At 36.2% G+C, this 16,038-nt stretch overlaps 2 protein-coding genes across 2 annotated transcripts in view; one reads left to right on the forward strand and one right to left on the reverse strand.

The window, feature by feature from the left end:
* Nucleotides 1–8,698, forward strand: part of LOC127837282 (sulfate transporter-like) — a 385,236-nt gene extending 376,538 nt beyond the window's left edge. The window contains exons 8-17 of the mRNA XM_052364201.1: nt 582–695; nt 1,043–1,120; nt 2,261–2,356; nt 2,904–3,010; nt 4,070–4,139; nt 4,670–4,834; nt 5,558–5,767; nt 6,701–6,755; nt 7,440–7,597; nt 8,185–8,698. Of these exons, the coding sequence (XP_052220161.1) occupies nt 582–695; nt 1,043–1,120; nt 2,261–2,356; nt 2,904–3,010; nt 4,070–4,139; nt 4,670–4,834; nt 5,558–5,767; nt 6,701–6,755; nt 7,440–7,597; nt 8,185–8,205 (1,074 nt within the window). The 3' untranslated portion in view covers nt 8,206–8,698. The remainder of the gene's footprint in view (nt 1–581; nt 696–1,042; nt 1,121–2,260; nt 2,357–2,903; nt 3,011–4,069; nt 4,140–4,669; nt 4,835–5,557; nt 5,768–6,700; nt 6,756–7,439; nt 7,598–8,184) is intronic.
* Nucleotides 8,699–15,142: 6,444 nt separating this feature from the next.
* The window catches only part of LOC127839783 (pendrin-like), a 14,568-nt gene continuing 13,672 nt past the window's right edge, over nt 15,143–16,038 (reverse strand). The window contains exon 11 of the mRNA XM_052368168.1: nt 15,143–15,660. The gene's annotated coding sequence lies outside the window, so the exon portion shown is untranslated. The remainder of the gene's footprint in view (nt 15,661–16,038) is intronic.

Below are 16,038 nucleotides of genomic sequence, written 5' to 3' on the forward strand. Positions count from 1 at the left end.
ACCATGTCTTTGTGGTCTCTTGATCAGGTGCATGAAAGTGGTAGAAAAGTCTTGGGACAGCTCTTGATTTTGTTGAAAAATATCACAATATACGTAGCGTGATCAAACTTATTTACAAGCCTTATTTATAATATTTCTGTGCTCACCACCGCCACTACCACACCACCATCACAACAACCACACCACTATAAGCACCGCAACCACCACCACCACCACTTGAACCACGGCCATCACCACAACCATAACGTGACATTTCTGCGACCTCCACAATGCCATGATATGTCAATATTCAAATAACCAGTACAATAACAACCATAAGAACAACGACGACAACAAATGCAAATCACATTAATGATGTGTTTTACACGGTATTGCTTGATCCATTAACAATATTAAACAAATATGGTTAATAAATGCATTTACACATTTACATAACGGAATTCATCTCAAAATACAGAAGTATTTAAATTAAAAACACAAGTCTTATATTGCATTGCATTGCCAGTTCGAGTTAGTTTAAGGTATTTATTGCACACATAGTTTCACAATATGTCTATCATAAGACTATCTTACCTTGACAGGAATTCATAGCGTACGGAATCGCTAACGTGTTCAGTGCGTTCTTCTCATGCTTTCCTGGTTCTGCCTCCGCTGCTAGTACGTCCTTACAGGATGGGGCAGGCGGCAAGTCACAGGTCGGAAACATGTTCTCATATTTTACCTTTATTTTTGTAACTGTTGACATTACGAATGTCGTACACATATATGATATATAATTATCATAACTTTGGTAAGAGACATACGTTTTGGCAGAACGTTTATGTTGAAGAGAAAAACACGTATGTAAAAATGCCGTTTTTGACCAAGGTGCAATTAATGTTAAAAAACGCAGATAAAATGTTTCTGTTGTATATACCGGTACCATTTTCACAATGCTAATATACAGTACATTCAGAAACTAGTAATACGCATATGATGTTATTTGTGTAATGTAGTTTTAAAAAGTTTACATGTCTTGTAACATTTTATTATAAACGTTTAGATCGCCAGTCTGTTCTCTGCTGGTTTGGTGCTGATCATCATCTTGTGGCTGGGTTCGCTCTTCACTAACCTTCCTAATGTAAGTACCGGTAAACCTAATGAGAGGGTGATGGTAGAGCGTCAGATCCGATATTTTCGTCGCGCTTTGTGAAAACCCGGCTTATGCCTTTAGCATTCATATACCAGTTTTGACAAGTTTGTACGCCAAAAAGATGAAAATTAAATTGAAGGACTTTTCTTATAGATTCAAGTTTAAAACGCTTCATGTGCAGCCCTAAAATAACGATGAGCAGCAAAGAGCATAAAACCTGAATACTCGCAGGTTGTTCTTGTTTTATGCTGGTAGCCATTTTCATTTTGCTTCTGATAGGAAAACGGTCAATGCATTTGCGTAAAGTATCTTCCCAGATTAGGCTGTGCAGTCCTCTCAAGCTTATCTGGAAAGACACTTTGCGCCTAAACTAGATTTTCGTTTAGAAGATACTTTTTTTAAATGATAATTCCAATTAAAGCTGGATGTTTCGCCAGTATACGTTTAATGCAAAGGATTGGTGGATTTGATAAAGTTAAAATTCATGTCAAACCTTAGCAATAAATAAAAGCAATGGTATGCTATTAGCATAGACATTACTCAGTAAAACCTACTAACTGTCAACCTTATGTTTAGCAGTCTGTCAAACAAAGTGGTCTAATATGCCGCTTAAGTCAGGTGATTGCTTTTGGAATTAATTATCATCTGACAATATTTAGAAAAACACAAACATCGAAACACTATGTTAATCTTTTAGTTTATATGTGTATATTACACTTGCATAAACTACACTACATCCAGCTAATTCATTATGGGTTCATAGACTTATTAGTAGTATATAGTAGTCATTGCGCAAGAGTCAAACTAAATCATAACAGTTTTCGTGTTTAGCGGCCTTTATAAATCCAGGATTATTGAGACTTCAGTTCTTCTTCGCACACTTATATTGGCGCCAGCTCATGATGTTTTGAATTTTAAACACGCAGATAATGGCACCGGTTCATGTTGTATTGAATTCCCAGCTCGCTAATTATGTCATGGGCTCAAGTTGTATAGAATTCTCATCCCGCTAATCATAGCTTCAGCTCATGTTGTATTGAATTCTCCACCCGCTGATAATAACACCGACTTGTGTTGTATTGAATTCTATGTAGGCTGACAACAGCATTAGCTCATTCGTTATTGCAGTGCGCCTTGGCTTCGATCATTGTTGTTGCCATCCGAGGTCTATTCTTGCAGCTGTTGGACATACCGAAAGTCTGGAGGACATCCAGATATGATTGCGTGAGTACCATATGGGTTTTCAAACTTCACATAATTCGATGTTTTAATGTGTTCCCTTTTTATGTCAGGCTCCATGTTGATATTGGTATGATGATCGTAAAAGCAACCCCGCGTGCGTGTGTAATCAATGCATTATCTTTCTCCTCAAGTGCATCCTGATACTTTGTTTTAAGAATAACCTTTACATGAAAATACCTATCAATTGTACATCTTTTGTGTGTTGACAATTAACTGTCGAACGGTAGACTTGTATTCATAAAGTTGCAGAATTGAACATCGTACTTGGAAAATGTGGCTTTATACACGTACATTAAGTGTCTTCCAGAAAAGCATGTACAATCCACTATGGCTGATCATGGATAATACTTTTCGCCTTCATTGGATTTATCTATGAAGAGCCTTTCCTGAATCGATAAATACAATACACGCGAAACGTGTCTTCCCTTATTAGCCTATGTGAGCTAATATGGATCGACACTTTACGCAAATGAATTAAGCCACTCAGAGCGCGCCTCAATATTATTAAACATCTCCTCTACCGTTGCAGTTCATCTTTGTGGTGACCTTCGTGGTGACGGCTCTTGTGCACATCGACATGGGGCTCCTGGTCGGCGTTATGTTTGCCTTCTTCACAGTGGTCCTGAGGACACAAGTGTAAGCATTTTAATTTATAAAGGGATTACGAAACTCTCCCGAACCTTTTAACGTATAATTTTTTAACTGGCAGTCATTTTTTCCGATTATATATTTCCATTTGCGATTTATTAAAATCGTTTGTTAAAGATTTCAAAAGTTACCCACTTTACTCATGTTAGTCATTGCACGACCTCACGATTATTAATACGAACTGTTAGTAAACAGGGTCACATGATATTTATATACTTATATAAAATATCTTTCTCAGGCTCCGCAGTGTACTGTTTGTTATATATTCCCGTATAGCTGTGTCCTAAAAAGTTAAACAACAACAACTAAAACACAAAACATGCCCCTCATCAAAACTGGCCGCGTCCCAGAGTATTCTTCAAAACAATTGTGACCAATCTAGTTTAAGTCAATTGACCAACTTCATATACAACACAGGGCAGTACAATGCACGGCAATACATCCAACATAACATAACACTAAAGTTATTGTCAACACCTTTAATCGGACACTACAAAGCATTTTGTATTTTAACTAGTTCAAAGGCATGCCAAGCCTCATACTTAGCAAAACAAAAGAAGAAACAAATGATGACATATAAATTATATAAAATACACAGCCAGAGAGAGAAAGTATATTTGCACCGAAAGTAATCGTTTCTGAGGTGTCCCCATACGTGTCGACGTCAAAACAACTTAATTTTACTACTACTACTGCAGCATTGTCTGGCAATCTTCCGCGAAACAATTTAATAGCGTAATGAATGAATTGACTGTTCCAAAGTGGATATGTCGGCTTTAATCATGTTATATGTTTATTGTGCACTGTTTCCTAGTTGTTTAGGCAGGATTCTAACAAGGAGTTATCTCGTCGCGATTGCACTGGATTTGTTATATCTGATAACAAGTTCAACAACTTAAATGGATTTATTCTTTAACAGTTATTTCTATAATGTGTATATTCAAACCGATTTCAATGTTGAATCCATAACGTTGAACACAAACCATTTTTCTGTACCATGAAAACGTTTGACCACTTGGTAGATTGATGAGACGCTTGTTTTTTCAGCGGTAAACCCACGCACCTGGCCAAGGTATCCGATGAGAAGGTGTACAGGGACCCCAAGTACTACATTCAGGCAAGTTACACGAGTCTGCGTAAAGTGTCGTCCCAGATTATCCTGTTCACTTTCCGCATTGACTGGAATTTCGTTAAGAAGAGACTTCATTTAAACAAAAAATTGCCATAGAAACGGAAGGCGTTGACCCTTATTATCCTGTGTTTGCCAGTTATTTTTCTAAAACGAGGCTTATATTGTTTTGTTTTTTAGTTGCTCATTGAAATAAGATCACATTTACGTTTTTTAATTTCTCTCTCAGATCTTTTGAAAGTCAATAGAAAGCACGTAATGCAGTTAATTTCTTCAACGAAACAAATATTATTACCAGACATTATATTTATGTATAGAAAAAAGCTAGACAAAAAATCGGTTGTGGTTTAGTTTAGTTAAAGGTATATAGTACAAAAATAGACTGGTACTCATATGAAGAAATAAATTATTTCATATTCGTATCTTGCATTTTGTAATTCAATCATATTGCCTAAATCATTTGCTCTTAATATGAGGTATATTGATTACATAACGAAGTTTATGTTTGCACTTTTCAGACAACGGTGCACAACACGATCAAGGTGATCGGCTACCACTTTCCTATCTACTACGCTAACGGGGCACTTTTCACGAGCGAAGTGTATCGTCTAGCAACCATCAAGCCCGAGGCCTTGAAGAAGCACATCCGGCGATCTAACATGGCCAGCAGCAATAGTTTAGCCGTACGTTTCAATATGTTCACGCGTCTCTTAATCCATTTATGCCTAGTGGACTCTCATGTCCTTCTTAAATTGATCAATTTGTTTCCAAAATAAGGGATGTCTAGTATATTTATTTCTGTAGTGAGAATATGTCTTACAGAATTCCTTTAAGCAAACAGCGCATATTCTGATGAGACGGCGCATCATGCGGCGTCTCATCTGGGTCTACGCTGTTTGCCAAGGCCTTTTTTTCTAGACGCTAGGCATAAATGGGTTAACAACAGCTTTTTGCGCAGAGAACACAAATGCAATCATTTGTGGCTTGAATAATGCATTCGGAATATAATACCGACTATAGACGTAGCTACAAATGGTTACTTGTTAAAAAATAAATTACATCTTATAACTAGACCTGCATTTGATCGGTCAATTAAACATTTTTCGTTAAGACATTTTAAACCTACTTAAAATCTTTTTAATATGTTATCGTTGTTAAAAACACAGTTCCAATGTGTTCAATAATTGAAATCAAACATACTCTTAATGTTATTCTCTTGGTCGTAACGTACTTTTTCTGTTTTGACACAGTCAATAAAACTTCACCAAACACATTATCACATAACATTATATGAGTTGTGTTCCATGAAAATTGGGCAAAATGCATGTGCACATGCATAATGCCCAGCAAAATGCATGTGCACATGCATAATGCCCAGTTTTTTTATAACAAGACTCATATTATAGAGCATGAACAGCATGAATAGCCAGAAAACTGTCGCATCGAATGGAAGCACCGATAGACCAGACAGCGTCATTGAAGTAGATCACGCTTTCCCCGTCGTTGACCCCCAGAATATCTACCCGCTGGAGTTCAAGTACCCTCTGTCCCACATCATCCTGGACCTGTCTGGGGTCTCCTTTGTTGACACCGTTGGCTGCAAAATGATCAAAAACGTAAGTCATTCATCTCTTACTGGAATCTTGACAGGTGGAGTGATCTCATTTAAGCAAAGGGCTATTTACAAAAAGGGAGCTCTGAACTTCAGTAATCTCAAGTTAAGCCCCTTTTCCAATTGTGCATGTCTGGGCAGCGTCAACATTTGAATTCGGCAATAGTTATGTGCATGAATGGAATTATTTTAATGAAACTATACATAGATACCTTATGAAGAGACATGGTATGGAATTGCATATGGAATTGGAATAATCAGGGTCAATGTTTGAAAAAAAAAATATTTGCGGAATCCGTGTTTTTTTAACACGTGTCTTGTTTTACAAGTTAATTCCCTTTGTTTACATATAAAAGCTCCTGTACCTAACTCCTCCTTTATTTTGCATGTCATTTTCATCACACTTTTTCACAATAATCTGCAAGTCATACAACGCACATACATGCTCAAGGTTTCACGATCGCCTTTTGTTTGAAATTACATTTAAACGCGTTTGTGCGCAAATCCTTTCATATTTGTGCATGCAAGTTTCGTGAAACTATTTGCGATTTAAAACTGACTGTAATATAATCATAACCAAAATGTTTGTTTTTTTCATAGGCCTAATGCCAGGACATTGTTATTATCTTTTTTTATAAAGAAAATGAATGTTTTACTGTTCGATTTCGACAACAATTATCCCATGGCAGCGAATACACTGTCTGTGAGATCTTCATATTTTTAAAGTATTAATGTATGTAAACTTTTTTTGAGACAGTCATAATTTAAATCTATGTCGTCTCAAAAGAGCCAACGCAGGTCATAATATTACCACTGTATGAATAGTTTGAAAGTATGTGTATGACCGAAGCCAAGGTGAAAATAATTTGAAATGAACAATGTATTTTAAGTGTAATACTGTTAAAAGGTCCATTATGTTTTATCCTGTCGTTTACAGCTGATTGTGGACTATGCTGCTGTGGACGTTAAGGTGTGGATGGCGAACGTGTCTGGTAAGCTTTGTCAGCGCTGATTAATCAAACTTGCTACACTTAATTAACCAATTGTTCATTCTCTGTATTTCAATATACATTTGTTTGTATATATTCATGTCTGTAGACGTTTGTTTTCTGCGCATATACATGTTGACATATCAATACTAACCACATGCGATGTTTACACTGTATATTGTGCAAGTGAAATACAATGTCTGTCTGTCTGTTGATTAATGATCATAGAATAATACTTAAACTCAACGACATCGATTGTAACAAATGAGCAACTATTTCCAGCATTTCAATAGAAAAGATATTATATATATATGATAGTTTGGAGAGAAATTACACTGGTAGTGGAAGAAACTGATATTGGGACAAGCAGCTGCATGTTGATTTGTTCTTATATGACGTTTTACATATTTAGTCTCTTCATGTTACAAATAGTTAATTACTCCAAAGTTATTTCATCATTGTTTATCCCCCCCCCCCAACAAATTGACGAACATAGAATGGGCAGACTGCAGTACATTAGTCTTTTGTTTTACATAGACCGTCCTCTGTTGGTTATTAAGGATGTACATCTACTGATTAAACTAGAAAAGGTATAGCTTGTTATCGAAAACAATCCCTTTATTGATATTTTTTAATTTTGCAGACGACAATCGCAGCTATCCTTTAATAAAATATTTTCTCCTGCAGACGACATCTGGAACATTTTCAAGGTAATGGAGATAGTGCCCGCCTATAAAGACAGCATTTTCCTCACGATAGACGACGCGTTCAAGGCAGCGTCTGAACAGGTGGAGAACAATCACAACGTCATCAAGCAGGGCGAGCTGAAAACTATCAGTGACAGAGTGAGTAGCTTAAGTTTGTTAGTACTGGCGTGCATTTGAATATGAGCATAGTCTGGGAAAACGGACTACATGCATGTGCATAAAGTGTACTTCGCGCAGGCTAATCTGGGTCGACACTTACCTCTTTTAATGTATGTTACGTTTAAAAAAAGCTTCATCATCTAACCGAAAATCAAGTCTACGCGGAAAGTGTCGTCCCTAACTAGCCCGTGCGCGGACTGCACAGGCTAATCTGGGACGAAACTTTACGCATATGCATTAAGCCCCGTTTTTTCCAGAGTGCGTCTCATTAAAATGTTTGGTTTTGGTCTATTTTGATTGCCGTTAATTTAAAAAGTATGACATAAAGATCGTTTTGATTGGGCAGTAATGCAACTCTGTGATGTGTATAACACTCTATTAAATGAGTTTGTTCCCTTTACTTGTCCACACGTTGAGTCATCCACACATGTTTGGTTTTCGATGTTATAATTGGTCAACAGTAAAACTGAGATGATTTAATTTTACAAATTATGGTTAATTGTATAGGTTTTTACGTTGTTGTTTTTTGTAAAATACCATTATTTGAAATTCTTTGTCTCTTTCAGATTTCTGATGTGCGGATTTGACATGCCGAATCCTTTGCGGCAGTGACAATTTCATCCACCCATCTGTGAACAATTTACGTAATTCGATATATATTCTACATTTCTATTAATACATTTGTAAATAGTTTGCATTGTATGTACCATTGTGATTTTACGAGTATTTGCTATTGAGAACACAACGAGCCATCCAAACAATGATTTTGGATCGCCGCAGTACTTTAATGTGAAGTTTTAACAATGTGAAAGCGATCAGGGATGATTTTGGATCGCCGCACTACTTTTATGTGCAGTTAAAAAATGTGAATGCGATCAGGGATGATTTTGGATCGCCGCACTACTTTTATGTGCAATTATAAAAATGTGAAAGCGATCAGAGATGATTTTGGATCGCCGTACTACTTTTATGTGCAGTAATAAAAATGTGAAAGCGATCAGGGATGCAACAGTGTGTGATTGTTTTTATATTTGTATATTTTTTAATAAATGGAAAGTATTAAAGTTAAAAAGTTTTTAACGAACCTTTCTCTTTTTTTCTTAATACCGAAAGCGGCATAACAGATTGTTTTGTACCACGGTGTGGTCCTCTACATAGTTTGCTGAAATAAGACCATAGCTTGTCTCGTTCCTATGGGCGACCGTTTTACACGTGTGCCTTGCTCTGTGAAAAGGGGGTTTAATGCATATGCGTAAAGTGTCGTCCCATATTAGCCTGTGTAGTCCACACAGCCTAAATAAGGACGACAATGTCCGACTTAACTGGATTTTTGCTAAGTAGAGACTTTTTTATACGAAAAATATCATGGAAGCGGAAAGTGTCTTCCCTGATTAGCCTGTGAGGACTGCACAGGCTAAACTGGTGTTTGGCACCTAACGCATATGCATATAACCCCCTCTTCGAATGCATGAAACCCTTTTTTTCACAAAGCATGGCAAATTTACTTATACAGTGAAAACTTTAACTCACAAAGCCCAAGGTTTTCATATTTGGTAGGTTCCTGGTACAAAAATTCAATAAAAATGTGTTCAAATCGTCTCCTGTGTTTAACAATTGGTCAAGCCTGAGTCACATGGTTAATATAGATCAATAAAGCAAAATAACGTTTTCTTCTCTGTAGAAATCAAATTGTTAGCTGGACAAATGAAAGAACATGAACACCTCATGTAACACGAAGTAACGAATGTCATATCCCACAGCATGCGAGTTAATTTGCTAATTTACAACATTTCGGAGAGAAAATGTAAGCAATGTGCGAAGAAAATACTGGACTTTATTGAGTCAAGATTACAATTAAAAATGCATCCATAAACATCACATTGCACCAGGTCCATATAATATGTCCATTAAAAAGCACACAAATGAGATCTATAGGTGCAAAATGTGCATTCTTTCCGGGTTAATAACGAGTGTGGAAGGCGTCCAACGAGCTCCAAGAAACCCGTATGGAAGCTCAAAAATATATCCTAAGGAGATAATGGGGGCTAGACAGAGGCTGAAACAAGTCACGAAGAAAGCTAGCGGGGAGACATTTATTATGATGGTCACGCCTTTCATTGATGACAGGGAGTACAGGCCGAATGCCTGTGTGTGTGGGGATGTGTAACCTTGAACGTAGAGGGGTTCACAGCAGACACGTATTCATCGCCGAAATTCGTGAAATAACTTTCACACTATGACAGTTTTGAAAAGGAAAACTTGGACAAACTCAACATCCAATATCAAACTGTCTGGACTTATTTATCCAATACATTTATATTGACGTTATCAACATAGCGTTATTTAAATAAAATAACCTTAAGATTCGCTGATGACATTGATGGCACCACCAGTGATGATGATGATGATGATGATGATGATGATGGATGATGATGATGATGATGATGATGATGATGATGATGATGATGATGATGATGATGATGATGATGATGATGATGATGATGATATCAAAAAAGGCTTTCGAAACGTGTAGCTAGCGAAACATATACGTAAGGGACACAGACATTAATAAAATGGAATTAAATGTTTATTCACATGTTAGAGTTTAATTCTGAAACATCGAGTGATATTGCAAATCTCGATTAAGTCGCGCGATATAATACAACGATGATTCAGAGGATCTAGCTTCAAATTTTTACTCTTATCTTATAAAGATAATCCTTATTTCGCACAAACTATGAACTCCGATGTAAATAAATTCGAGTCACAACATGAATAAACAAACATGGTAGCAAGCGGGTGCTTATCAAAACGTGAAGAACGTAAGGATGCTTTACATAAATATAACAAAGGTAACAACGAACACAATCGCCAATCAGTGTTAGAAAAAAAAAACGTACAAATATAATTGTCTTAAATGCAAGAAAGATTGAAATTTTATGTTCGGGCGCAAGATGGACAGCATGAAATAAATATCAACTTAAGAAATTTGGAAAATAGTTAAACAAATATCCTCACATCCGAAAGGAGACACAATTAAATTATATCACTGCGTTGAACATTAAAAAAAATCTTGCTAAAAATGAAGGTAATTTAAATCATGAAAACAGTATAAATTTTGTCCGCAATTTTGACGGTCACCATAACTCTAGCAGTTCTTACTCTGAGCTTGAGATAGATACATATCAATAGACGATATTGTTATGAGCACGAAACGATTAGCAAAAAATGAGACGTGTTCATCATTTATATTATAATTTATATGAAAAAAGGGTCTATATGATAAGTCGCGCATTTCAACGTAATACGTAAAACGCATTTAAATTTATGTCCGGGAAATTACCAGATAGCGGGTCAACGGGTCTGATTTTTCCCGTTTATAAAATGGCAAAAACCATCAATACCCAACAACTATCGAGTTTTAAGCCTTGTGGGTTGTTTTTCTAACTTATTCACTCGTATCATAAACGAACGCTTACCAAATTGCTTACTGCTAATGAAAAATTAATTGACGCACAGTTCGGTTTTAAATCGGGCTATTGCACAGTTGACGCAAGATCTGATCTGTTATAATTGATTGAAAGCCATATAAATTATAAGAACAAACTTATCTTGCTATATTGTCGATAATTTAAGACATATGACCTTACGGGTCGTATGTACCTCTGGTATAAGCTGATACAGTCTGGAATCGATGGCATATTGTTGTTCGGTCTTGATATAATCATATTAAAATGGGTGTTCAACTTATGATTAGTACTGATTTTTAAATCCATCATCGGTTTATTACATGTTCGCCGATAATGTTATCATTATTATCAAATAGTATTGTGCACTTACAAGATTATATAAATTCGGGCATAACTATAGGCCAATTATCAATTTATTATCTATTATTCGCCGACGAAGAAGTATTAATCTCAGAAACTGCAGAGCCCAGACATCTGCAACAAGAGGAATATAGAGGTCGATGTTGACAAGACAAAAATGTTATCTTTGATAAAGGCTGATAACAAAGGGAATATAGTTGGTGTTTAAAGTTATCCAGTTGAAATCATGAACAATGATTATTATCTAGGAATAGTTATGCCAAACAGAGGCTCACTTATACAGCCACGAATACTTTATCACCTAAAGCTTCTAAACAACCAAATGCTTTGTATGCCGAAGGAGGAAGATATCCGGCGTATGTTTGTCGTTACTTCAGAGTATTTAAATAGTTTTTAAAATTGTTGAACGAAAAAGCGATCAACTCTATTTGCAGTAATAGTATGCGTAGATTGTCACGTCTGATCTTGGCGTAAAGTCAACCAGTAACATGATTATTTCCTCTTTGGTCTGCCTTGCATGATAATTGTTGTAAAAATTGCCCTACTGGTCCTCGTCCATGTTGATATTTCTCTTATTTTTATGGAAAGAGGCTCTTATGATACGTGATCCGTGAGACTTTCATCCGATGAGCACTTTCTGTGCCGACTTTGAAATCCCCCTGCTCATGCCCCGAGAACAGCAGTAACTCGTCGGAGTATGTCGCGTCGGCCCTCAATGAGTCCACATCGATTATCTTTTTCCTATGATGTTGAGATTCAACTTTCTCATCTCTGTGGCTACTGGCACTGTATTTTGGTCTGGTATATAGTTTGGGTATTCCCTGTTGCGATTGAGGCCCTGATGGAGATGGTGGATGTTAACCCATTTATGCCTAGTGGACTTTCCCATCCTTCTAAATAGGAACAATTCATTTTCAAAATTAGGGATGTCTGGTATATTTCTTTCTTTTTTTAGAATATTTATTACAGAAATTCCTTTAAACAAACAGCACAGATTCTGCGGCGTCTCATCCTGGACTACTTCTTAAAATTATCGACAACATAGCAAGATAAGTTTGTTCTTATAATTTATATGGCTTTCAATCAATTATAACAGATCAGATCTTGCGTCAACTGTGCAATAGCCCGATTTTAAACCGAACTGTGCGTCAATTAATTTTTCATTAGCAGTAAACAATTTGGTAAGCGTTCGTTTATGATACGAGTGAATAAATTAGCAAAACAACTCACACGGCGTAAAACTCGATAGTTGTTGGGTATTGATGGTTATTGCCATTTTATAAACGGGAAAAATCAGACCCGTTGACCCGCTATCTGGTTATTTCCCGGACATAAATTTAAATGCGTTTTACGTATTACGTTGAAATGCGCGACTTATCATATAGACCCTTTTTTCATATAAATTATAATATAAATGATGAACACGTCTCATTTTTTGCTTATCGTTTCGTGCTCATAACAATATCGTCTATTGATATGTATCTATCTCAAGCTCAGAGTAAGAACTGCTAGAGTTATGGTGACCGTCAAAATTGCGAACAAAATTTATACTGTTTTCATTATTTAAATTACATTCATTTTTAGCAAGATTTTTTTTTAATTGTTCAACGCAGTGATATAATTTAATTGTGTCTCCTTTCGGATGTGAGGATATTTGTTTAACTATTTTCCAAATTTCTTAAGTTGATATTTATTTCATGCTGTCCATCTTGCGCCCCAACATTTTTTCTAACACGGATTGGCGATTGTGTTCGTTGTTTCCTTTGTTATATTTATGTAAAGCATCCTTACGTTCTTCACGTTTTGATTAGCACCCGCTTGCTACCATGTTTGTTTATTCATGTTGTGACTCGAATTTATTTACATCGGAGTTCATAGTTTGTGCGAAATAAGGATTATCTTTATAAGATAAGAGTAAAAATTTGAAGCTAGATCCTCTGAATCATCGTTGTATTATATCGAGCGACTTAATCGAGATTTGCAATATCACTCGATGTTTCAGAATTAAACTCTTACATGTGAATAAACATTTAATTCCATTTTATTAATGTCTGTGTCCCTTACGTATATGTTTCGCTAGCTATACGCTTCGAAAGCCTATTTTGATATCATCATCATCATCATCATCATCATCATCATCATCATCATCATCATCATCATCATCATCATCATCATCATCATCATCATCATCATCATCATCATCATCATCATCATCATCATCATCATCATCATCATCATCATCATCATCATCATCATCATCATCATCATCATCATCATCATCATCATCATCATCATCATCATCATCATCATCATCATCATCATCATCATCATCATCATCATCATCATCATCATCATCATCATCATCATCATCATCATCACTGGTGGTGCCATCAATGTCATCAGCGAATCTTAAGGTTATTTTATGTAAATAACGCTATGTTGATAACGTCAATATAAATGTATTGGATAAATAAGTTCAGACAGTTTGATATTGGATGTTGAGTTTGTCCAAGTTTTCCTTTTCAAAAATGTCATAGTATGAAAGTTATTTCACGAATTTCGGCGATGAATACGTGTCTGCTGTGAACCCCACTACGTTCAAGGTTACACACCCCCACACACACAGGCATTCGTCTTGTACTCCCTGTCATCAATGAAAGGCGTGACCATCATAATAAATGTCTCCTTAGTCTCCCCGCTAGCTTTCTTCGTGACTTGTTTCAGCCTCTGTCTAGCCCCCAATATCTCCTTAGGATATATTTCTGAGATTCCATACGGGTTTCTTTGAGCTCGTTGGACGCCTTCCACACTCGTTCTTAACCCGGAAAGAATGCACATTTTGCACCTATAGATCTCATTTGTGTGCTTTTTAATGGACATATTATATGGACCTGGTGCAATGTGATGTTTATGGATGCATTTTTAATTGTAATCTTGACTCAATAAAGTCCAGTATTTTCTTCGTACATTGCTTACATTTTCTCTCCGAAATGTTGTAAATTAGCAAATTAACTCGCATGCTGTGGGATGTGACATTCGTTACTTCGTGTTACATGAGGTGTTCATGTTCTTATTTGTCCAGCTAACAATTTGATTTCTACAGAGAAGAAAACGTTATTTTGCTATATTGATCTATGTTAACCATGTGACTCAGGCTTGACGAATTGTTGAACACAGGAGACGATTTGAACACATTTTTATTGAATTTTAGTACCAGAAACCTACCAAATATGAAAACCTTGGGCTTTGTGAGTTAAGGTTTTCACTGTTTAAGTAAATTTGCCGTGCTTTGTGAAAAAAAGGGTTTGATGCATTTGAAGAGGGGGTTATATGCATATGCGTAAGGTGTTAAACACCAGTTTAGCCTGTGCAGTCCTCACAGGCTAATCAGGGAAGACACTTTCCGCTTCCGTGATATTTTTCGTATAAAAAAGTCTCTACTTAGCAAAAATCCAGTTAAGTCGGACATTGTCGTCCTTATTTAGGCTGTGTGGACTACACCGGCTAATATGGGACGACACTTCACGCATATGCACTAAACCCCCTTTTCACAGAGCAAGGCACACGTGTAAAACGGTCGCCCATAGGAACAAGACAAGCTATGGTCTTATTTCAACAAACTATGTAGAGGACCACACCGTGGTACAAAACAATCTGTTATGCCGCTTTCGGTATTAAGAAAAAAAGAGAAAGGTTCGTTCAAAACTTTTTAACTTTAATACTTTCCATTTATTAAAAAATATACAAATATAAAAACAATCACACACTGTTGCATCCCTGATCGCTTTCACATTTTAATAACTGCACATAAAAGTAGTACCGCGATCCAAAATCATCTCTGATCGCTTTCACATTTCTATAATTCCACATAAAAGTAGTGCGGCGATCCAAAATCATCCCTGATCGCTTTCACATTTTTTAACTGCACATAAAAGTAGTGCGGCGATCCAAAATCATCCCTGATCGCTATCACATTGTTAAAACTGCACATTAAAGTAATGCGGCGATCCAAAATCATTGTTTGGATGGCTCGTTGTGTTCTCAATAGCAAATACTCGTAAAATCACTACGGTACATACAATGCGAACTATTTACAAATGTATTAATAGAAATGTAGAATATATATCGAATTATGTAAATTGTTCACAGATGGGTGGATGAAATTTTCACTGTTGCAAAGGATTCGGCATGTCAAAACCGCACATCAGAAATCTGAAAGAGACAAAGAATTTCAAATAATGGTATTTTACAAAAAAAACAACGTAAAAACCTATACAATTAACCATAATTTGTAAAATTAAATCATCTCAGTTTTACTGTTGACCAATTATAACATCGAAAACCAAACATGTGTGGATGACTCAACGTGTCGACAAGTAAAGGGAACATACTCATTTAATAGAGTGTTATACACCACACAGAGTTGCATTACTGCCCAATCAAAACGATCTTTATGTCATACTTTTTAAATTAATGGCAATCAAAATAGACCCAAACCAAACATTTTAATATGAGACGCACTCTGGAAAAAACGGGGCTTAATGCATATGCGTAAAGTTTCGTCCCAGATTAGCCTGTGCAGTCCGCGCA

Source organism: Dreissena polymorpha, chromosome 7 (assembly GCF_020536995.1).
Source record: "Dreissena polymorpha isolate Duluth1 chromosome 7, UMN_Dpol_1.0, whole genome shotgun sequence".
Lineage (NCBI taxonomy): Eukaryota > Metazoa > Mollusca > Bivalvia > Myida > Dreissenidae > Dreissena > Dreissena polymorpha.